This window comes from Eriocheir sinensis, chromosome 27, assembly GCF_024679095.1.
Source record: "Eriocheir sinensis breed Jianghai 21 chromosome 27, ASM2467909v1, whole genome shotgun sequence".
Classification (NCBI taxonomy): domain Eukaryota; kingdom Metazoa; phylum Arthropoda; class Malacostraca; order Decapoda; family Varunidae; genus Eriocheir; species Eriocheir sinensis.
In genome coordinates this window covers 1,530,672-1,554,671 of record NC_066535.1, presented here as the reverse complement: position 1 = coordinate 1,554,671, position 24,000 = coordinate 1,530,672, and the positions used below count along the sequence as shown (strand labels likewise).

Here is a 24,000-nt window from a genome sequence, read left to right as displayed (position 1 = left end):
TTTCTCATACATTTCCTAGTTTCCATGTCTTATTGGATTAGTGACAGCTCTATGTTTGAATTGTGGAAAATTTAATTTGATATGGCGTATAAATTACACTCCTCCTTCTCTTCTTCCTCCTCCTCCTCCTCCTCCTCCTCCTCCAGGACAAACTTCGATTTTACGCAAAGAAAATATCCTAGGTGTTACGCCTTGCCGATGTATATGAGTTGATGGTTCACATGCAGAGGTACATAATGCTTAAACTTGTTATACAGGTCGCATGACTTCATATATGACAAATGGCAGGCTGCCTCGTCAAAGACCAACAGACTTTTTGTTCCTTGTTTTCCAATGTATTTTATGTACTCATACTCTTTTTCCTATTCTTCCTCCTCCTCCTAATCTTCCTCCTCCTCTTCTAATTATCCTTCTCACTCCTCTCCCTCATACGCACCTCCCTTGACCCATTTCTCCAAAACTCTTCGCTGCTCTCCAGTATCTTCTTACACCCCAAGGAATGTACATTTATCAATAATTCCTCACTCCATCATGCTACTCCCTCCTCTCCTTGCCCCTCCTTTCCTCCACATCCTCCTCGCCTTTCTCCTACTCTTGACTACTTCCCTTTCTTGAATACGTCGTTTCCTCCTTTCTTTTGATCCCTTCTATACTTTACAACCCGTCCCTCCTTACAGTCCTATTTCCTCCTATCTCCCTCCGTCTTTTTTCCCTCCCTTCCGCCTTCTCTTCTACCTCTCTCCCTACTGTTCCTCTTATCTCACCCACTCTCTCTCTATCCCTTCCACCAGACTGGCTGAAACAAGGGTGGTGATGAAGGCTGTGCTTCGAACTTGGAAACTAACTTGTATTTTTTTGCTCGGGATTAAATTGCTAAACTTGAGGACCATCTTTCAAAACGCAGCCCCGGCCAGTGAATTATTCGAGGGGCCAAGAAGGAGGGAGGGTTGGAGAGAGGAAGAAAATAGGGAAGAGAGGAAGGAGTAGAAAGAGGAAGGGAGGAGGCAGAAAGGGAGGCACTGCGAGAGAGGATTATGAAGGGAGAGCGGAATGGAATATTTTAGTAGAGGGGTGAGGAAGGAAAGGCGGATATAGGAGTGAAGGACTGGGGTAGGAAGAGCTGGACGTAGGAGGAAGAGAGAGTTAAAGATGACTGTCATGAAGTAAGAAATGAAATGATGAGTTTATAACAAAAAGATGGAGAAATAACTGATAAAGTGAAAAGAGCGAGGAGAGGAAAGGAAAAAAAAGGAGAAGCAGAAGAACGAAGAGAGGAGGTAAGGATAAGGATAGTGAGGAAGGGACGGATCAGGGTATGGAGGCGAAACGTAAGGGAAGGAGGAAGACAGGCAGGCAGGGAAGGAGAGACGGGAGCAGCAAAGGGAGGAGAATAATAATTAATGGATGAAAAAAGATGTTAGCTGGGAGGAATTTGAAGCATGTCCTGAATCTTGTTTCGAACACCTTCCTTCAGTTTTATTTATAAGACATTGTCGAGCTACGCCAGATTATTTGAACACACACACACACACACACACACACACACACACACACACACATCTTGGCATCTAATACGCAGAGAGAGAGAGAGAGAGAGAGAGAGAGAGAGAGAGAGAGAGAGAGAGAGAGAGAGAGAGAGAGAGAGAGAGAGAGAGAGAGAGAGAGAGAGAGAGAGAGAGAGAGAGAGAGAGAGAGAGAGAGAGAGAGAGAGAGAGAGAGACGGGGGAGAGAGACGGGGGAGAGAGACGGGGGAAGGGGTCACTGGCGATGAAGGTGTTATTGCCGGCAGCACTTGCGTGGGTTTGATGTATGAGCGTAAAAAAGCTGGATTAATGAACTCCACCAGAAATTAACACCTTGAGGCACGTCTGCACATTATTATTTCGGTCTTAATAATAAGTCTGTAGAGGTGTCGAGGGCGGCGCAGCAAGTAAGAGGGGGACGGGGAAAGGGTGTAAATAATGCATTGTAGTTTTTACTCGGGGTCTTTTGAAGATAACTTGAGTAAGATAATATTACTTATAATTATAATTATAGTTTTCATAAACACCGCCATTATTAGTAGTATCATTATTATTATTATTTTTATTATTATTATTATTATTATTATTATTATTATTATTATTATTATTATTATTATTATTATTATTATCACTATTATTATTATTATTATTATTATTATTATTATTATTATTATTATTATTATTATTATTATTATTATTATTATTATTATTATTATTATTATTATTATTATTATTATTATTATTATTATCATTATTATTATTATTATTATTATTATTATTATTATTATTATTATTATTATTATTATTATTATTATTATTATTATTATTATTATTATTACTCTTATTGTTATCTATAACTACTTACATTTACTTTTATCAATATACTAGTATTATTTCAGTATTATTATCACTAAGAATATCATTATGCTTTACAACAGTATTAGTATATCATCTAATTCCTTTTTATTTATTTTTTTCTTAATCAACCGGCTCTTACACCCTACCATGGTCAGTCTTCATGGTGGCAAAGTAATATTTTTTTTCTTGCAAAATATTTGATATAATAGTAGTATAGAAGATGTGTGGCTATGGCGCCCGACAGTATCATCTGTTAATTCTAGCGAGTCAGGAATGATGTGTATGCCCGAGGTAAAAAATAAATCCATTTCATTTCTTTCTCACTTCTACCTTCCTCTGCCACTTTCACTTGTAGTGCTTCCTCTGCCGCTCCTGCCTTTGTAGACGCACTGGACTCTGCCAAGTTTTCAACGAGTTCTTGGGCGAAAAGTTTTGGTCTCCTTGACCAACTCTTTTCACGGTTGACTTAGGTCACGGTAGGGGACCTGCCCTACCTGGGGGGGGGGGGGGGGCGGGAGAGGTGGTGTGTGTATGTGTTAGTGTGTGTGTGTGTGTGTGTGTGTGTGTGTGTGTGTGTGTGTGTGTGTGTGTGTGTGCGATTCCATGTTTGTGCTTGTGGTATGTGCTAGTCATTGCAGCGGCCTTAATTACCCACGAGGGGGAGAGCCCATAAAGCACACACACACACACACACACACACACACACACACACACACATACTGATCAGGAGTGCTATTGGTTACACGTCAATATTTAACCTGGAGCTGTATCATTGTTTTAATCACATGAAATCATTTTATGATTACCAGGGATATAATCAAGTAAATTGCCTCTTGAAGCATTAACCACGGCTCATCATGGAAAAAAATCAATGTAATGCTAATTTTATTCATTTGCTCGTTGATTCTTTCTTTGTTTATCTCGCATATCATCAGCTGCGAAAATAATGATCTGACTCCATGTACCTGTTTTTACGACGTGATATATTTTTCAAGTAGAATAGGGTTTGCATCATTTCAGTTGCGAGTCAATAATATACTTTTATAAACTTTTTGTTCTGTGAGAATGAGCGCGAGTTCCGACTCAAAGGACTAAAGGATGGGCAGGGTCATGGTACTGCAAACTCAATTTTATCGTGAGTGGTTGTGCTGTACCTATATGATGTCATTGGGGAATAAATTATTAACACATCTAATTTATACTTGGAATAAGAGATCTGTATGTGCCCACGAGACTGTATTACTCTGACTTCATAATGCCTAGGGATGGCGACTGAGTTGGCCATCTTAGCATCTTCAGATCCGCGGCCAGAGAGCGAGAAGCTGTTACTACACAGACGTTAAGAATAAAAGGGAAATTAATTTCTTATCATCACAATAGCGATTACACTAGATTTTGCGAGGCTGCTTTTCATTAGATTTACAACCAAGATCACCAATGGAATTTAGGAGGGAGTGTGATGCGGCAACAATGAGCAGTTGGTGTATAAAGAGATGTTAGACCTTACCGAGCGAACACAACGCCATGCGCGGGTCGAGTCAGTTACCAGCCCTGCCAAATGTGGGGCGCGTGTACCTGCCTTGATACACACACGCCATAAATCATCAGCCTCGGAGCGGCGCCCTTTCATTCCGTCCCGCGCCCGCCATTCATCTGGACCCGTGTACAAGCACCAAGTACATCGGTGTAAATCCTAGTCTGCAAGTGACATATGTGTGGTCTCGAAAGGAGATGAAGCGTTGCCTGAATATGGAAAAACATAAAGAAAAAATGTGCTCGTCACGTGGTCTTAGATAAATATGTTTTGAGTTACTCCGTTCATCATGTTTTACCAATTATTAACGTTAAATGAGCGGTCGTTTTTTTATGATTATCTTGCAAGAACGAGATGATGGTTACGATCGAGAAACACACACACACACACACACACAAACACAAACACAAACACACATTCTCCCGGCCGGCTAATAAGAGGCCCCAAGTAGGTTAAGGTTGCGGTAGTGTGGGTGGGGGTGGGGGTGCGAAGGCAGAGGACTAGAAGTGGGTCAGCCTGGTCCTTTGTGTTAGCCCTCAAGAGCGGTGAATACCAAGGAGAGAGAGAGAGAGAGAGAGAGAGAGAGAGAGAGAGAGAGAGAGAGAGAGAGAGAGAGAGACTAAATGACTGTCTGACTGACTGACTGACTGATTGACTGACTGATTGACTGACTGACTGACTACGAGTAAGGGAAACACAGACCAAGGGAAAGTAAGGCCCGTGAAAATGAGATAGTAGAAGATTGACGAATAAAAACACGAAATAAACGTCGTATATATCAAAGGTCACCGCATAGGCTTCGGATCTCGATACTGGTAAGACATCAGAAAGTAGGGGGGTAGGAAACTAGTGATTAGAGATAGTGATAGTCCCCCCGCCCGGGGGGGGACCATAAATTCCCCCAGGAAGGACTCCCCTTCTGGCTGCCGACTTGAGAGGTGTCCTGATAACTCCTCAAACCTCCTCCTTATCAATTTCAGCAACATTCGCGGTCTTAGTTCTAATTTTCATTCTGTGGAACACCATCTCTATTCCTTTAAGCCTCACCTTCTCTTCCTCACCGCAAAACAGGCTTCTGAGGCTACTGACTCGTGCCCACAACCTTGACTCTTCTGAATTTTCCACCATCTGGCTGAGACTTCATTGTCATTCTATTACTAAATACATCTTTGCTGTTTATCTCTCACCTAACTCTATTAACTTTGTAAAATTCTTTGACTACTTGAACTTTAAAGTGGAGGGCATCTTGACTCACTCTCCCTTCGCTGAAATCTCCATCTTGGGAGATTTCAATGTTCACCACCAGCTTTGGCTTTCATCCTCTTTCACAGACCAGCCTGGTCTTGCTCTCCTCAACACACAAAGAAACACAAAGGGAGAACAAACAACAGCAGACCTGCTGGTCCTTACGAGGCTGTTTGTGACAAGCTACAGTAACTATTTAATCAAAGGTGGAAGATGAAGGACAGCAAAGGCGAAGGCTCCTCCCCACCCCCCATCCCTTCAGCCAAAGCTGGCAGGAAAGGAAAAAGAACCATGCAGCACGGAAAAACTGCATGGAAATTCTGTAGGAAAGAGGAAAGAACTACCATTACTGCTACCACTAACCGGGCGATAAAAGCGGACAAGGACACCAGTATTCGAAAGAATTTAACGTTATTACGACAATGAGTAATATCTTATTTGCTGGTTGGATTCAAAATATATGTCTAATCTATTCTTGAAGGCCGTAACTGTTGTACTATCAACGACATCACAGGGTAGAGAGTTCCAAACATTAACAACTCGATTGAAGAAGAAGTGTTTAGCTTCGTGCGACGAGAATCTTTTACCACTTATCTTCAAATTGTGATCTCTTCTTATTCTATTTGATCGATCAATTGTAAATAATCTTCCGCATTAATATCACTGAATCCTTTAAACATTTTAAACACTTCTATTAGATCGCCTCGCATTCTTCGCTTTGATAGGCTGAATAAATTTACTTCTTTAAGCCTTTGTTCATATGATAAATTTCTTAACCTAGGAATCATCTTTGTTACTCTTCGTTGAACCCGTTCCAACTTTTCTATGTCTTTTCTGTAATAGGGAGACCAAAACTGTACACAGTTCTCTAGATGGGGTCGAAACAACGAATTATACAGTTTTAATATTACTTTTTCCGATTTATTATTAAAGACTCGTCCGATGAAGCCAACCAATTTGTTTTCAGTTTTAACTACCTCTGAACAATGCTGACCGGGCTTTAAATCGCTTGATATAGTGATTCCAAGATCCTTTTCTTTACTTACTGCAGAAAGTTGTTGGCCATTCATTACGTACCGAACGCGATTGTTGTTTTTTCCGATGTGCAAAACTTTACATTTGTCAACGTTAAATTTCAATTGTCATTGATTGGCCCAACGTGCAAGTCGATCTAGATCTGATTGTAAGGCTTCTTCATCGAGTGTCGCAGTTACTTTACTAGCAATTTTTGTGTCATCAGCAAATTTTGATACTTTGCAAGTGAGCCCATCATCGATATCATTAACATAAATTAAGAAAAGCATGGGGCCAAGCACTGATCCTTGAGGTACGCCGCTTCTGACATCGAGCCAGTTAGAGGCAACACCGTTTAGAACTACTCTCTGTTTCCGCTCAGAGAGCCAGTCCACAAGCCAGTTGTGAATGTTACCCGAGATGCCGTACGCCAATAGTTTGCTGAGCAATCGTTGGTGGGGGACCTTATCAAATGCCTTTTGAAAATCCAGATATATGATATCTACTGATCTGCTTTCATCGAACACCTCAAAAATATAATAAAAAAAATCAAGTAAGTTAGTTAGACACGAACGTTTACTACGGAAGCCATGTTGCGAATTATTTATTATATTATTTTCTTCGAAGAATTTCACCATATTGTCGCGAATGATAGTCTCCATTAACTTACAAACAATCGATGTCAGGCTAATTGGTCGATAGTTTCCTGGATGAGATTTGTCCCCCTTTTTGAAAATTGGTGTGACATTTGCTAGTTTCCAATCCGACGGAACTTTTCCAGCTGTTAAAGATTTATTGAATATGATGGAGAGCGGTTTACAAATTTGATGTTTGATTTCTTTTAAGACCCTAGGGGTAATTTTGTCTGGACCAGGAGCTTTGCTTACTTTAATCTTTTCAATTTTGCGTAAAATATCACTTTCTACGATGAGCACGCCACTTAATATCTTTTCGGTCCTTCTAACCTCCGGCGGTTGAGGTGATAAACAATCTTCGTTGGTAAATACGGATGCGAAAAAGTTATTTAGGATTGTTGCCATTTCATTTTCATCGTTCGTGTGGTTACCATTATCATTAGCAAGCGGTCCGATACCACAAGTGAGTGACTTTTTACTATTTACATAGCTAAAAAATTCTTTAGGATTAGATCTACTCGTTTCCGCTATATATTCTCCAAGACTTTTCTTGCTTCATTTTATTAATTTCTTTGTTTCGCGGCGAATTCTGTCCAACTCTAGTTTGTCAGCCTCACTCTGAGTTGATATGTATCTACTGTATACGCGTTTTTTAAGAGATAGGCTATTTTGAATTTCGTTATTCCACCATTTCCTGAGATTATGATGTTACTGGCATCCGTTTTACGTTTATACTGCTTGATCATGCGGCGGTATTTCTCAAGCAGTTCCTCAGAACGGGTTGTCTTTACGTCATTTGTCCCCGCGTGAATGACAAAGAGGGTGTTTCGGTCGGCATTTCTCGCGACATCATCGCACGCTGCGGTGATGTCGTCCAGTCTGGCACCTAGATAGCAGTAACGTTTTCTGCGGCCGTTTGATGAACGACCACAGAACTCAACCAGCTGGCCACGCACTATGGAGTCCCCAACTAGGCGAGTCTCAAACTCAGCCTCCATGGTGTCTGCCAGCACCTGGAACCTATTGAAGGTAGCGGGGGTCAGTAAATCCTTGGTTGCCTGCTTCGGTTTGGCTCCATTCCTTACAGGTTGGAACCCGACATCCTGTGAAGCAGGAAATGAAGCGTTAAGTGGTGCAGTTGGTTCAGCACCCTGCACGTATTCCCGACCGTCTTGGAGACAGGCCCAACATACTAGACCTCTTCCTTACCTCTAACCCTTCTGCTTACTCTGTCAAACTGTTCTTTCCGTTGGGCTCCTCCGATCACAACCTTATTTCTGTATCCTGTCCTATCGCTCCTGTACATCCTCTAGACCCACCGAAGAGGCGACGTTTCTGGCATTTTGCTTCAGCTCGGTGGGACGACCTGAGGATATACTTTTCCGATTTCCCGTGGAATGATTACTCTTTCCAGGAGAGAGGCCCCTCTGTGTATGCCCAGCGCATCACATCATCATCTCACATCACATCATCTCTGGAATGGAGGCATACATTCCACGTTCTTTCTCTACTCCTCATGCTAAAAAGCCTTGGTTTCATCATGCCTGCTCTCGTGTTATTAAAGAGAGAGAGGCGGGTCACAAAAGGTACCAGAGCTTTCGCACTCCTGCTAACCATGATCTTTAAATTTCTGCCCGGAATCGTACAAAATCTATTCTTCAACTTACTAAAATCTCTTTCATCCTTAGTAAATGTCATCTATCTCTAAGGCTGAACTCTTCACTCAAACTTTCTGTAAGAACTCCACCCTGGACGATTCTGGGCATATTCCTCTTACTCATCCCCCCTCTGACTCCTTTATGCCTGTTATTAAGATTCTTCATAATGATGTTTTCTTTGCCCTCTCTGGTCTGAACTCTCAGAAGGCTTATGGACCTGATGGAGTGCCTCCTATTGTCCTTAAAAACTCTGCTTCTGTGCTGACACCCTGCCTGGTCAAACTCTTTCGTCTCTGCCTATCAACATCTTCCTTTCCTTCCTGCTGGAAGTACGCATTCGTACAGCCTGTGCCTAAGAAGGGTGACCGTTCCAATCCCTCAAACTACCGACCTATAGCCTTACTTTTCTGTTTATGTAAAGCTTTTGAATCAATCCTTAACCGGAAGATTCAAAAGCACCTTTCCACTTCTAACCTTCTATCTGATCACTTGTATGGGTTCCACAAGGGGCGTTCTCTTGACGATCTTCTTGCTTTCTTAACTGACTCTTGGTCATCCTCTGAGTCTTATTTAGCCGTTTCGGTGAAACTTTCTCTGTTGCGCTAGACATATCAAAAGCCTTCGATAGAGTCTGGCACAAGTCTTTGCTCTCTAAACTGCTCTCTTTCGGATTCTATCCCTCTCTCTGTTCCTTTATCTCCAGTTTCCTTTTTGGCCGTACTATCTCTGCGGTGGTAGACGGTCACTGTTCTTTCCTTAAACCTATTAACAGTGGTGTTCCACAGGGCTCTGTACTATCACCCACTCTCTTCCTGTTATTCATCAATGATCTTCTTTCCATAACAAACTTTCCTGTCCACTCATACGCTGACGATTCCACTCTGCATTATTCAACTTCTTTCAATAGAAGACCATCCCAACAGGAAGTACATGACTCCAGACTGGAGGCTGCAGAACGTTTAACCGCAGACCTTGCTATCATTTCCGATTGGGGTAAATGGAACCTTGTGTCCTTCATGCCTCAAAAACTCAATTTCTCCACCTATCAACTCGACACAATCTTCCAAACACCTATCCCCTATTCTTCGACCGCACTCAGCTGTCACCTTCTTCAACACTAAATATCCTCGGTCTATCCTTAACTCAAAATCTTAACTGGAAACTTCACATCTCCTCTCTCACTAAATCAGCTTCCTAGAGGTTGGGCGTTCTGTATAGTCTCCGCCAGTTCTTCTCCCCCGCACAGTTGCTATCCATAGATAGGGGCCTTGTCCGCCCTCGCATGGAGTATGCATCTCACGTGTGGGGGGGCTCCACTCACACACCTTTTGGACAGAGTGGAGTTTACGGCTCTTCGTCTCATCAGCTTTCCTCCTCCTACTGATAGTATTCTAGCTCTTAAATTCTGTCGCGATGTTGCCTCTCTTACTATCTTCTATCACTATTTTCACGCTGACTGCTCATCTGAACTTTCTAACTGCATGCCTCCCCCTCCTCCCGCGGCCTCGCCTCACACGACTTTCTAATCAAGCTCATCCCTATACTGTCCAAACCCGTTATGCAACAGTTAACCAGCATCTTCACTCTTTCATCCCTCACGCTGGTATACTCTGGAACAATCTTCCTTCATCTGTATTTCCTTCTACCTACGACTTGAACTCTTTCAAGAGGAGGGTATCTGGACATCTCTCCTCCCGAAATTGACCTCTATGTTTGGCCACTCCTCTGTACTCTATTCAGGAGCAGTAAGTAGCGGGGTTTTTTTCCATTATTGTTTTCTGGACACATCTCCCGAAATTGACCTCTCTTTTTGTCCACTCCTCTGTACTCTATTCAGGAGCAGTAAGTAGCGCGCTGTTTTCTTTATTGTTTTCTTTTTTTTTCGCACCCTTGCACTGTCGCCTTTGCTGTAAAAAAAAAAAAAAAGCTGTGGGTATCGATAGTGGCTTAGACGCTAGAGGGAAGCTGCAGGAGTGTAGAAGATAGTGAAATTGGGATTATATTGTGGTAAGAAAGACAGTGAGGGAATAGTGAGACTAGTGATGAGTGATGGTGAAGAGCTTGTGACCGTGGCTATTTTGGGGGTGACTGAGGAATACTTTATGAGTGATGTGGAATGCGTCATAATTCGTTCTTTGGTAGGTCGTGGGAAGGGAGACCGGTAGAAGTGAGAAAGGATGTGTGGGAGATGTAGGAGGATGTACGTCAGAGGTAGGGCAGATAAATGTGGACGAGTGGGATGGAGAGGGGGAGGTGTATGCGAATGTAGGAGGATGAAAACGGCAGGGTGAGTGTGGGTAGAAACGTTTTGTTATAGGGGAAAGGTGTGCGGTAGGCGTGTGGAGGAGGCATTGTGTCTGGAGGAATAAGAGAAAGGCTTGTGAGTGGACGAGGAGTGTAAATGTGTTCGTGAAGGCGAACTTGTGGGAAGGTGAGAGAGGCGGGTGGATAAAGTAAGGAGAATCAGGTGAGAGAAGGACGCAGCCGTAACACGTTAGGAGAGGACCATTCTGAAAAGTGTTTGCGTGTGGAGGCGATGATGTGGAAGGATTATAAGGAAGAAAGCCTGAGTGAGGTAATGCAGTTGTGGGTGTTGGTGATGGTGGTGGCGCTGCTGTTGCTGTTCTTTTTCCTCCTGAGTTTTTTCTCTTTTTCCTAATTAGTATTTTTCAGCACTCAACACGTAGTTTTTTGAAGGGGATTGTCTCTTTTAGTTTTCTCTTCTTGCTGTATTAAAGGAAAGTGTAATTTCCTTTCACTTTGCTTACATTTTCCTACCTCTCTGCTTTTGCTTTTTGCTTTTGCTGTGAAACTGGGCGAAGACTTAAATATAAAGCATAAGTACAAAAACAAAAAAAGTTGTTACTAATTGTAATGAAATAATTATGAAATTCTTCAAATACAGAAACAGTGAAAAGGAGGTAGGAATTCAAGTCGGATACTTGTTGATTAACACGGCGGGAAACCTAGTGACTGGAAGCTATCGCATTGCGAACATTATTACTTTTGGATGACACCCAGTACAAGCTCGGCCGCTGCTACTACCAACACTAACGAGGGCAATTTTATTATTGGAAACCAGTTTATATGTACTCCATCCATGGTCAAAATAATTACCAGTAAAGCGTCGCACGTGCCCGGTTTGATCTCTTAAAACAAATAAAAGTCTGGGACCAGAAAATATAACCCTAAAATATATAAAGAAATAAAAAGCAAAATCAATCCTCGTACATTCATATTAGTGCGTCTCTCTAAAGAATGGCGGGGTCTCCGACTGACTGGAACATGACTAACATCACATCAAATTCTAAGAAAAAATCAAAATACCGGGCAAGTCTAGACCCATTAGTCTAACGTGAGTGGAAATAATATAATCGAAAGTATAATAATAGACAGTTTTGTCGGTTACGTAAAATCAAACAAATAGTTGTCGATAATATTGTGCACAAATAATTCACAAACTGATTGAGTAACAGATAACAATGAGTGTTCGCTGAATGAGCTGCATCAAAGAGGGCGCCATTCACTAGTGGTGTCCCTCAGTGTTTAGTTTTTTTCAATTTGTTCTACTTAAAATTTACATCAGTGATATTTATATCGAACTCATCAATATCATTATTGTTTTTGGTGACGACACAAATGTCAGTAACTCAGGCTCAGACAGCAAAGCCCACAAGAGGATTCGTGGAGAATTTAAGCTTCGTGTTATAGATTGGAGATGCCTTTTGACGGATAAGTGACAAATTCTTTAAGAGGGAACTGAAAACATAACTCTAAATAATTAAATATGTGGTAGAAAGGTGTGAATAGTGTGTGCAGTGTGTTAAAGATATTGGATGGTGTCAAAATCTCATCATATCTTATACTATCCAAAACTGAAGCATTGTGCAGCGATTAAAGCGAGCAGAATGTAGGGCCTTCTTTTTTTCAACAGAAACTTCTCATTCAGGAAAAAAAATTGAAATCAACCCAATATAGCCTCGCCATATATTAGAGAGTAATTGGTGCAATTATGAACTTCCTACAATGAGAAAGCGTTTGTTAAATTTGAAGTCATTCAACGAGAGAAGTAATTCAACAATCAGCAATCAAGATGATTTCTTGCACAAAAAAAGGAGAGATTTTTCCTTAACATAGTCTATATTGAGGATCGCTGCCTCTAAGGGAAACTGATGGAATGTTTTGATATTGCTAATTGTTTTACGAGTTAAGGAAATCGAAATGGCTACGATCGATAATACGCCGCGAACTGAAGATAGATGTGTAAAACTTATACGTAAACAAATAAACTTCGAATGAATCATATTTTTCACCAGCGTTACTGTACGAGTATGGAATGAGGTTCAAATTATAATAGTCCAGTTCAACCCGACTAAATAAAGTAAAATTCAAAGATAATCTCAACCACCTCGCCCTTCACGTCAATACTGGTTGAGGCAGAGATGCGCTGATAGGATGGCTGTTTAACTTTCTTTTCCTAAAATGAAGAACAAGAAGACCATACCGTTTTTTCATCCTTAGCAGTTTTAGTGGATTGTTTTTATATATTTATTTATATTTTGTCTGAAATTAAAAGGAGCATTGGCCTCTTTTGTATGGTAATTCCTATTTAACGCCTGAAAAATGCGAAATTTGCTAATTGGAAAAAAGGATGATACTAAACCCTCCTGGCAGTTCAGCCTCCATCGGGGGTTTGTCACAAAGAAGGGACAGAGAGAGAGAGAGAGAGAGAGAGAGAGAGAGAGAGAGAGAGAGAGAGAGAGAGAGAGAGAGAGAGAGAGAGAGAGAGAGAGAGAGAGAGAGAGAGAGAGAGAGAGAGAGAGAGAGAGAGAGAAAATAAACTAGACCAGTAGGACGAAATATCTTCATATTTTAATAGGTGTTGTGTATTTCTAAGTTTGATGATACATAATTAGTTTTCATGTAGTTAGTTTGGCTCGTAATGTGTTTTAGTAGTAAAGAACTCTCTCCAGCCCATATTTTTATTCTTCTGTTATCTCTGTTATCTCTGTCCCTGGCAATCTCTCTCTGAAATGTTCTTAACCTCCTATCCTTTCAAGAGTCCCGCATCTTGGATATGTAGTTACTGAATCATGATTTCTTTCTTTTATAATGAATTTATAGTTGGAGAGTTTTTTAATTCCAACAAATATTTCTGATCCATTTTGCATGATGCTCAATGTGTAGAGCCTCCGCAGACTGGCCGCGGCAAGAGTTTCTTTTTCGTATATACACTTGCTTACTCTACTCCCCTCACTTCCTCTTCTTCCCTATCTCCGGAACCAACCCTTCCACTCCCTCTTCCTCCCCATTTCCGGAGTCTACACCTCTCCCTCCCTCTCCCTCCCTCTCCCTCCCAATCTCCGGAACTAGTACTCGCAATCTTTGTTTCTGCCTCAGACACTTCAGTTGTCTCACTCCTCCTTTTAGCAATGTTTCTGAAATGTTCTTTGTTTTCCTCTTCTATCGAGTCTTAATTTTACTCCAAGCTCATCCTCGACATGTAGATATTGAATCATGTTGTTCCACATCTGCAAGATCTCTTTTTACTTGATTCCGATACAAATATTTTCAGCTCTCCTCATTCATGTGTGTTTTTACTTTGCTCTGAAACATGAAGAATGAAAACCTATTGATGCATGGTTTCTTTCGATTTCCTAATATCACACATTGGTGACCTTTTCCCAAATACTGATTGAAAAAACACTGCAACTCCTTTCTAGTCAACATTTTTTTCAAGTAATTTGATTGAACTTTAATATTAATAAAAAATAGTCTTCTTTCGAGACTTGAAGCTCATCCTTACCTTGAGAATCTTCTTGATCTGCCTGATGCCAATAGAAGAAACCTTGTTGAGCCGCTCACCGATAGAGTGGAAGAGCACCAGACACAGCGGGATGCCCACCATTGCGTACAGGATGGTGAAGATCTTGCCCGGCACCGTATTGGGCGTGGAGTGGCCGTAGCCTGCAACCAGAGAACACTTGCAGTCAGTGGGAGGGCGAGCAAAGAGTGGACAGTATCAATGCAAAAATAAAGCGAAGAAATAGACACATGATGTATAGATGTAAATTCAAGCAAAGCTATAGTATCTGAAAAAAAAAACAGACGGTAAGGTGTAAATCTTTAAAATTAATGATACCAGACTAGCTATGTAGATCAAGCCACGTGGCCAAGGTTACGAGAGAACACCACTCCTTCCACTAGGACGCATTTGTTTGTCGAGAACGAACTCGCGAGTCCCTGGACAAGGGTGGACCACTGTGCCAATGAATCCGTTACCCCCAGCACATAAAACTATCACACGGTCTCGATAAAACTACTCCTAATAAAGATACACGTTGTAATACATATAAAATCGAGACCGATACTTGATGTTTAGTGCACAATAATGTGTTAAGTTGTAAGTAGTGCTTTATGAATCATTTTCTTTCCTCATAATCTTGAATAACGAGGTTTGTCGTGTAGTGTACAACCTACACACATCGCGACCAACTCAGATTAGAACAATGTAGATATTGTATTACTAAGCAGATGATCTTTTGTGGTCTGTACTACATTGTTCTATTCATACATATGGCGCTTCGATCCTCCCTGAATCTCCCCCTGCGGGTGGGTGGCCACGAGAGAAAACAATAACCCGGGGTCACCAGTTTCCTGCTGCGCGCCCACTCCTCGCCCCCCGCGGCCCCTTACGTCACTTGTACGCGCGTTTCTATAGGAGTATTATGCAGTAGAAAGCCTTTGAAAGTGTTTCCTCGTAATATCATTCTGTGCTTGGTGATTTGTTGAAATAATATAAATATTTCGCGTCCGTTTTTGTATTTTATTGTTTGAACTTTTGACACTTTTCACATGAGTGCTTTAGATGTATGGCAGCGAAAACGCGTGAACATTTTATTGGTTTTGATAAAATGTATCAAAATATAACTTACAAATACAAAGGTGTGACAGGTATGCTGCGTCACCCTTACAGACCTGATGGGGAAAAACCCAATGCACGTATTATAAAAATGTATATAACATATACAACGAACGGCCCGGATACTGCAACGAAAAATAATTTATCTTCCAAACTGGACTACTTTGTCATTTATATAACGAAAACAGTTCAGTTGTAATGGTACGACTGAAAGCAGGATTTGTTTTTGTCAGGGATTAGGATTATGGATTAAAGAGAGAGAGAGAGAGAGAGAGAGAGAGAGAGAGAGAGAGAGAGAGAGAGAGAGAGAGAGAGAGAGAGAGAGAGAGTAAAAGTAGACACAGAGAGACAGACAGACAGACAGGCAGAGACAGAGAGAGGTTGGGCTGAGCAGGGGTCAGGAGGTCGCGTGTCGCAGGGAGTCACCCGTCACACAAGAGACAAGACGAAAAAGAAAATGTCTCAAGAAGTTCTCCTTTAACTCTACAAACTTGACGTTCACGTGGGTGCAGCTGGAGGCGAGTCTGTGATCCATTAACTTCCACCATTATAAATACCGGCGCGCAGCTGTGTTTTTCTAACCCTGCTCTACATATATTTAAAAGTCAAAGCGCAGTATTATCTTGCAGGAAATAAAATCATGTGTATTTATATTTCGAGGCAGCGACACACTAACTCACACGACTGTTTATTGACGCGAGTGTGCAGCAACATTTTTAGATACTTGTCTGGATATTTTAAGCTACCAGAACATAGTAGTAGCAGTAAAAGTATTATCAGTAGTTGTATTAGTAGAAGTAGTTTCAGTATGTTGTAGTATTAGTATTTATTTGTTGTTGGTAGTGTTATTCTGGTTGTCGTTGCAGTAGTGGTATTATACAGCTCGGAAGAAAAGACAAAATGCAAAAAAAAAAAAAAGGATGCCCTTGTAACTCGGGACAAACAAGACAAGTTGTGCACCGCGGGATGGCGTGGGTGGGCGTCGCTGGGCACGGAACGAATGAGGTGACTTTTGTCCTGAGTGTGTGGGGTGGGGGTGGAGGAGGTGGGAGGAACGGACGTGGGATAGAGGTGCAGGTATTGAGGATGTGGGGTGGGCAGAGCTAGTATTTTTATGTGTGAGGGTATGTCTCAGTGTACGTGTGTATATGTTCGTATGTGTGTGTTTCTGTGTTTGTTTTTATGTGTATTTGTGTCTGTGCATGTGGTGTGTGTGTGTGTGTGTGTGTGCGGGCGCGCGCACACGTGCGTGTGTAATCCAGGTGCAAGTGAAGCGGGTTCGAATCCCCACGCTACCACCTGGGATTTTTCAGTCACCGCCGAGTGGTTTAAGACTACCCACATGCTGTCCTGAAGACCACCCATCAACCCGGACTCTAGAAGAAACCGTCCAAGTGAATCAAGAATGAGTTCCGGGGGGCAGCATGAACCAAGAATAAATGGCGCCACTATAAAAATTGCCTGCGCCATAACGGGCTTGGGCCGACCACCAGGCCCCTAAAAAAAAACCTATTGGCGCTATAGGCGAACACGTAAAAAAAAAAAAATTAACTGTGTGAAAAATATTGCGTGAGGTTACGATGATTGGGATTAGGTGCGAGTGTGCTACTGTCTTGAGGGGCGGATGCAGAGGGGGTGGTGGAGGGCATCAGATAAGGGTGATGTGTTTGTGTTCTTCAGGTGGTGGCGGTGGGGACAGGGAGAACATAGTACTACCGAGGAACGAGAAAGGAAAAGGGGAATCCCTTGTCGTAGACTTATAGGTAATGCATATTCTTTTATAACTGCTCGTCATTTCCATTTGCACAGAGTTACGCGAGTAAAGAACTGTTCCGGACACCTGACATAAAATTATCTGCCCAGGAAGATATTACTAATGTTATGTTTTATAATTTAGAGGTAGTATTGTCTCACCACCTGTGTACCAGATAGTTATGATGCTAATAATTTAGACGAAAAGGTTGTAGTAAATGCTGGGTGGAATAATCCAGTAAAATGAGTTCATTTTAATACGCTAAAGTTTATTCTCGTAAGTAAAATAACCATAAAAATCTTTCTAGGGAATACCTCACTTGTATGTATGCGCGAGTGAGTGAGTAAATGTGTGTGTGTGTGTGTGTGTGTGTGTGTGTGTGTGTGTGTGTGTGTGTGTGTGTGTGTGTGTGAAAGTACGTGTGTGTCTTTTGCGCATGTGTATGCAGTCCAAAGGAAGGGGACATGGATGAAAAGTACCTAAACTGAATCTTTAAAGTTCAAAAATAAACAATGAAAATGTGAAAATATGAAAAAAATATACGTTTAATAATATGCCTTCAATTAAGCACAGAGCGGGGTCGATCGTTTAATCGGTAGACTATTACCTTTATAGCATTACAACGCTAAAAAAAAAAAGTGGCAAAAAATCTGGCCCCATGAACCCATTACGCCTGGTCGCGCGCAAATCCCTGCCATAAACAAGCGGCCGAGCCCGGTACTCCCGCTGCGTGAGGATGAACACAGTACATTACACAGACACGTGCATTCAGTACTTTAATATGAACTCAGCGGAGGGACAGAAAAGGTAGGGAAGATGAGAGAGGATAAAGAGAAAGGCAAGAAGAGGATGTGGAGAAGGATGACGATGATGATGATGATAATTGAGGAGGAGGAGGAGGAGGAGGAGAGGAGAAGAAAAAGGAGGAGGAGGAATACATAGGAATACATAGGAAGAACAGACACCAAAAGACCTATCGATCTATGGCGAGGGTGTCTGTTTACTACCGCTACTACTAGTAATCTACGTGTGGTAGGATAGGACAGAAAAGATGAAGGCTCCTCCCCACCCACCTCTTCCTCCGGCAACGTGCCGGCAGGAGGAGGAGGAGGAGAAGAAAAAGAAGAAGGAGAAGAAGGAAGAGAAGAAGAAGGAGGAGGATGAAGAGGAGGAAGAAGAGGAGGAGGGGAAGTAGGAGGAGAAACATGACAACATGGAAATGCAGGCAACAGAAAGTCTTTTGGCTCATTACGAGGTTGCCCGCCCTGGTGATTTAGGGCCGCTTTCACAGTCGTTTTGTTTGTTTTGATCGTTACCAATGGCTGTTATCGCCGCTATAGTATTTCCACGTAAAACTGGCCGATAGGGTAGTGGCGGCTGCGGGGTTAGCGTAGCCCCGCACCTTGGCACACACTCTCAACACCTCTTACTTCCTCTGCAGCCGCCACTACCCCATAGGCCAGTTTCACGTGGAAAACTATAGCGTCGATCGCCGCCATTGGTAACGATCAAAACAAACAAAGTGACTGTGAAAGCGGCCCTTAATCTGCTCGACAGTCACTTGGTACCCGCAGAGCAGATGAAATCACTTCGGTATTCAAATTACTCTTGTCCCAATGAAATGACGGTCGATTCGATTTTTAAAGTTGATGGTATTCACATTTACTACTTCTGAGGGAAGATTATTCCAATGGCGGATGAGTCGGTCTGGGAAGATACTCCTGCCAATATCTGTATTACACCGCCTCGCTTGAATATGTAGACCGTTGTTTTTAGTTAGACTGTAGCTCAAAAAACTTGGAGTGGTTGACATTACTGAAGCTCTTCAGGTCAGGTACAATCTCATCTCTATTCGTACTCGTCTCATCTTTTTCCAGCGTAAAGAGATTGAGTGCTTGTCGAGTCGTTCTTCATATGGCTGGCCCTCAGGAATGTGTTGCGCTCGCACACCGCGAACTGCTCTTAATAATCTCCCTCCCTGTAAGCTAGTTAAGTGAAACGTAACCGTACCCTCAAGGTGAGGTCTTAGGGACGATCGAGTTATGACAGAACAACATTACTTACTACCGAATACCCTCGCTGATATATATATGAGCATGTTGCTAAAATATATGCTTATTTATGTTACTTTATTTTGCTGCTTTGCCGATAGTGACCGCACGATTCATTGTGCCTCCTGGACTGTGGTTTCCTGCATGCTGCATGTGTATGTTGTATGTGCGGGTTTCCATCCAATTACTGTTTATGGTACATTTGTTCACGTTGAATGACATTTCATTTGCTTCTTTTTTTGATTGATTCTGACCACTGAATGATCTGCATTTTGGTCCCTTTGGATGTGGTGCAACCACCCTTCCTTTGGTGTCGCCAGCAATCGGGAGGATTTCGGAGGCGTTTCTTAATCGGAATTTTTGAAATAAATAAATAAAATCCCGTGGTAAATCATTGTGGTACTCCATCCTAGCACTAGTGACTGGAAACCACTCAGAAGCCTGCCCGTTGAGTAACACTCGTTGTAAATCTATTAGTAAGCCAGTCTCTTTCCATGCAGTCAGGTTGTTTCCTATACCCGCTGGCTGTAGCTTCTTTAGGAGTTGCTCATGTGGTACCTTGTCAAAGGCTTTTTGAAAGTCCAGATATATGACATCGGAGGAGGAGGAGGAGGAAAACATGGAAAACATGGACTAGCAGGCGGCAGAAAGCCTGTTGACTCATTACTAGGGTGCCTGCTTTCAGTGATTTAATCAATCCGTTTGCCATAGGAGTGGCTTGCAGGGAAGGATTAAAGCACTCTTGGATACGTTCAGTTCACTTGCAGCAAAGTGGCGATCAATGCGTTTCTTGAATGACTTGATGCTCTCTGCGCTAACCACTTCTGCAGGGAGGCTGTTCCAGTGGCGAACAACTCTACTCGAGAAATAACTCCTGCCTATGTCGGTATTGCATCGCTTTGCTTGAATTGATTTTCCGTTGTTTCTTGTTCTCAGGTTAGTTTGTAGCGTGAAGAGCTTGGAGTGATCAACGTTGCTGAGCTTGTTCAGGTACTTAAAGACTTGTACCATGTCTCCCCGCAGTCGTCTCTTTTCCAACGTGAAGAGTTTGAGTCGCTCGTGTCTCTCTTCATAGGGCTTCGTCCTCAGTGATGGTATCATCTTCGTGGCGCGGCGCTGTACTCTCCCAAGTAATTCAATGTCTTTCCTGTAATTTGGAGACCAGAATTGCACGGCGTATTCCAGGTGGGTCCTTACCTTCGAATTATACAAGGATAACAAAACTCCCGGCGTCTTGTATTCGAAATTCCTCGATATGAACCCAAGCATTGTATTGGCTTTCTTACAGGCGGACTTGCAGTGTTTTGTTTGTTTCAAGTCACTGCTGATGGTGACCCCGAGGTCTCTTTCCTCTTCCACTACATGTGCAGGAGATGTGTGGAGGAGGAGGAGGAGGGGGGAGGGAAGTTAGTAGAGAAGGTATAACAACATTCTCTCTCTCTCTCTCTCTCTCTCTCTCTCTCTCTCTCTCTCTCTCTCTCTCTCTCTCTCTCTCTCTCTCTCTCTCTCTCTCTCTCTCTCTCTCTCTCTCTCTCTCTCTCTCTCTCTCTCTCTCTCTCTCTCTCTCTCTCTCTCTCTCTCTCAACAAACTCAACTTTGTACATATGTGTGTGTGTGTGTGTGTGTGTGTGTGTGTGTGTGTGTGTGTGTGTGTGTGTGTGTGTGTGTGTTTATGCTTGCACGTCTGTATATATCTGCCTCAACTCCACCGCCGGCAGAGAGCAGACAGTATCCATGCGAGTGTTTGAGAGCGATAGACACAACACCTCTGCCCCTTTAAAGTTGGGCGAGCACACCTTAGTGACCCGAGCCGTGTGTGGTGGAGATGTGGTCTGCTCTGACGGCCTGGAGACTGGGCTGGATAGGGAGACGTCAAGTGCAGGCAGGGCTATTTGTGCTCTCTTGAAGTGGTGGTAGTGGCTGATGCTGGAGGTTGCGAGGGATGCTAGCGATGAAGTGACAGTCGTGAGGAGTGATGTATGCGATGGTAGTGAAAGGCTGGTTAGTGCTTAGTGGTTAGTGTAGAGTGCAGGGTAGATGAATGATGATGTTGGTGGTAGATGATGCGTGAGATGATGGTAAAGGAGGAGGGTGTGTGCAGTGATGGTAAGGAAAATGAAAGTGTGTGTACGCGTGTGTGTGTGTGTGTGTGTGTGTGTGTGTGTGTGTGTGTGTGTGTGTGTGTGTGTGTGTGTATGTGTGTAAGTATGTGTCAGAGAGAGAGAGAGAGAGAGAGAGAGAGAGAGAGAGAGAGAGAGAGAGAGAGAGAGAGAGAGAGAGAGAGAGAGAGAGAGAGAGAGAGAGAGAGAGAGAGAGAGAGAGAGAGAGAGAGAGAGAGAGAGAGAGACTGCTGACATGTGAGGGCTAAGGTGCTTAACGGATGAACAATAGTGACGAGTGCAGGAAAAGAGGAAAATTTGTTGAGTTAGATTCATTTGAAGCATCGTGCAGGGTGGCAGGGGAGTACAAAATTAATAAATTGCGTCTCTGAGACCAATGGATGGCAAAAGAGAAAAATATACATGGTCATTAACACATGATCAACAAGTAAATAAAACTCTGCATAAATAAAATGGTGGTCCTTACTGCACGATAGTTTCAAAGTCGTCTAATGCAAATATTAGCATAATGATATAGAAAAGAAGAAAACACAGTGACTGCTGTAGATGAAATTCATATGTATGTCCTTCTATCATTCTTTTATAATTCCTCTTCCCTCTCCGCTCTTTCTTCATCCTTCACCACTTTCTCCACACCCTCATTTTGCAAAGATAGGGGAGACACATAATCCTTAGTGTGATAAGATAAGGCACATATAGCGTCCATCAACTGCTCATCACACAGACCTCGAGAGTGTCAACAGTGATTAAAAGCTGGTCGATAAGTTACGCTGGGAAAGGGTGAGAGAAGGTGAGACGATATGAGACGGAGAGGGTGAGAAGGGAAGGAAGATTGGTTAGGAAAGAGGAAACGCTGAGACAGAGACGGACAGAGGGGAGGGAAGAAGGTTAAGAAGAGTGGGTAAACGTTGAAGTAGGAAGGAGAGACACTTTCTTGGGTTCGAAGGTTATGTTATGTTGTATGTTTTCGTGGTCTTGCTTGAGGGGACTGATAACTATGCGAACGCTGTCTGTTTTGGCGCGGGGAAGATCATGTCCAACGAGGCTCCTTATGTGTGGGTGTCGTTAAGAAGGGATGAAAAAATGCTTGTGTCATGTACCTGCGTGTTCCTGATGCACTTACCTTGATAGTGACGGGCATGTGTTGTTTTCTTATCGTTGAGTTTAATAGTTCTCATACCCCAGACCCAATGAAGTTAGTTTATGTTTTTAGCTGTAGTTGTCTAGCTGATTGCCAGAACTAAAGAAAGAGGTGTTGGTGAGCCGGTTTGGATGTGTCCCCGATTGTTCAAAATATAATTATACTGATAAAGAGAAGCATATGTTTGTATGTTTTTTTGTTGTCGTTGAGTTTAAATAGTTTTCAAAGACAAAGCCCCAAGCAGTTAGTCAATTTTCGTAGCTGTAGTTACCCTCGAGAACTGAAGGAAGAGGTGCTGGTGCATCGTTTGAATGTGTACCCGACTGTTCAGCATAAAATTATACTGATAAAAATAAGCATTTGTATGTATGATTTTTTGTTGTTGTTGAACTTCTTTTTAAAGAGCTGAGAAGATATGGAAGGGTGGTAGTTATCAGTCAGAAAGAAAACTAATGTGCTTCTGATATACTAATGTACAAACTAGTCTGTTCCCAATCCACTGATGATCAAAATGAAGGTAGGGGGCTTGTGAGTAGTTTATTGTGAGTAAGCTAGTTTCCAAAGTTTTCAAACGAAAGAAAAATAGTACGAGTCTATTTGCCATTTGCAAGATTATATGAAAGAAAAGTTTTGTTCTTAATTTATAAATAAGATACAGACATATGCTGTTGAAAATGCGGTTTTGATGTTTTTGTCAACCTGCTTGTTAGCTCTTGAACCGCTCTCATAACGAGTGAAGAGGAAGTGCTGATACCGCTCTCGTTGTGTGTGCCTGTGCCAAAACACTCAGATAGGAAGGCGGGGGTGGTGATGTAACCTGAGAGAGAGAGAGAGAGAGAGAGAGAGAGAGAGAGAGAGAGAGAGAGAGAGAGAGAGAGAGAGAGAGAGAGAGAGAGAGAGAGAGAGAGAGAGAGAGAGAGAGAGAGAGAGAGAGAGAGAGAGAGAGAGAGAGAGAGAGAGAGAGAGAGAGAGAGAGAGAGAGAGAGAGAGAGAGAGAGAGAGAGAGAGATGTAGCCAATGCGGTGTTGGTGACTTGGAAATTTATTCATGTCTTGTCCTTCTGGGTCCGTTCAGATCAGGGGTCTCCAAAGTCCTCAACTCATCGACCCGTTCATGAAGTGTCCGATTGTTTATCCCCCAAAGTCTTGATCAGTTGAAGATACTCTTATATGTACTAAATTAGGTATTTTATAAATCTGCGAAACACTAACACAAAAAAAATTATTATAATAATAAAAATAATAATTATTACAATGATGAAATTAATTATATAATGATAAACAAGTGATAATTATAATTGATATAACTATAATGATGATCATGATTTCTTTACAGTAAAAGAAGCAGCTCAAGAGCAAACAAAAAAAAATAAAAGTGAAAAAAAAAAAGCCCGCCAATCACTGCTACTATATAAAAGAGTAAAGAGTGATCGAAAGAGAGGCCAATTTCGGGAGGAGAGATGTCCTGATACTCTCCTCTTGAAAGATGATGATGACATTGATAATATTAATAATCATAATCATAATTGTAATAATAATAATAATGA

General features: G+C 42.2%; 1 protein-coding gene across 1 annotated transcript in view; it reads right to left on the bottom strand.

Annotated features, from left to right (window-relative positions):
• Window positions 1-24,000, bottom strand: part of LOC127004269 (two pore potassium channel protein sup-9-like) — a 258,313-nt gene that overhangs the window by 82,079 nt on the left and 152,234 nt on the right. Inside the window, exon 3 of the mRNA XM_050871834.1 lies at window positions 14,274-14,434. Within this exon, the coding sequence (XP_050727791.1) occupies window positions 14,274-14,434 (161 nt within the window). The remainder of the gene's footprint in view (window positions 1-14,273; window positions 14,435-24,000) is intronic.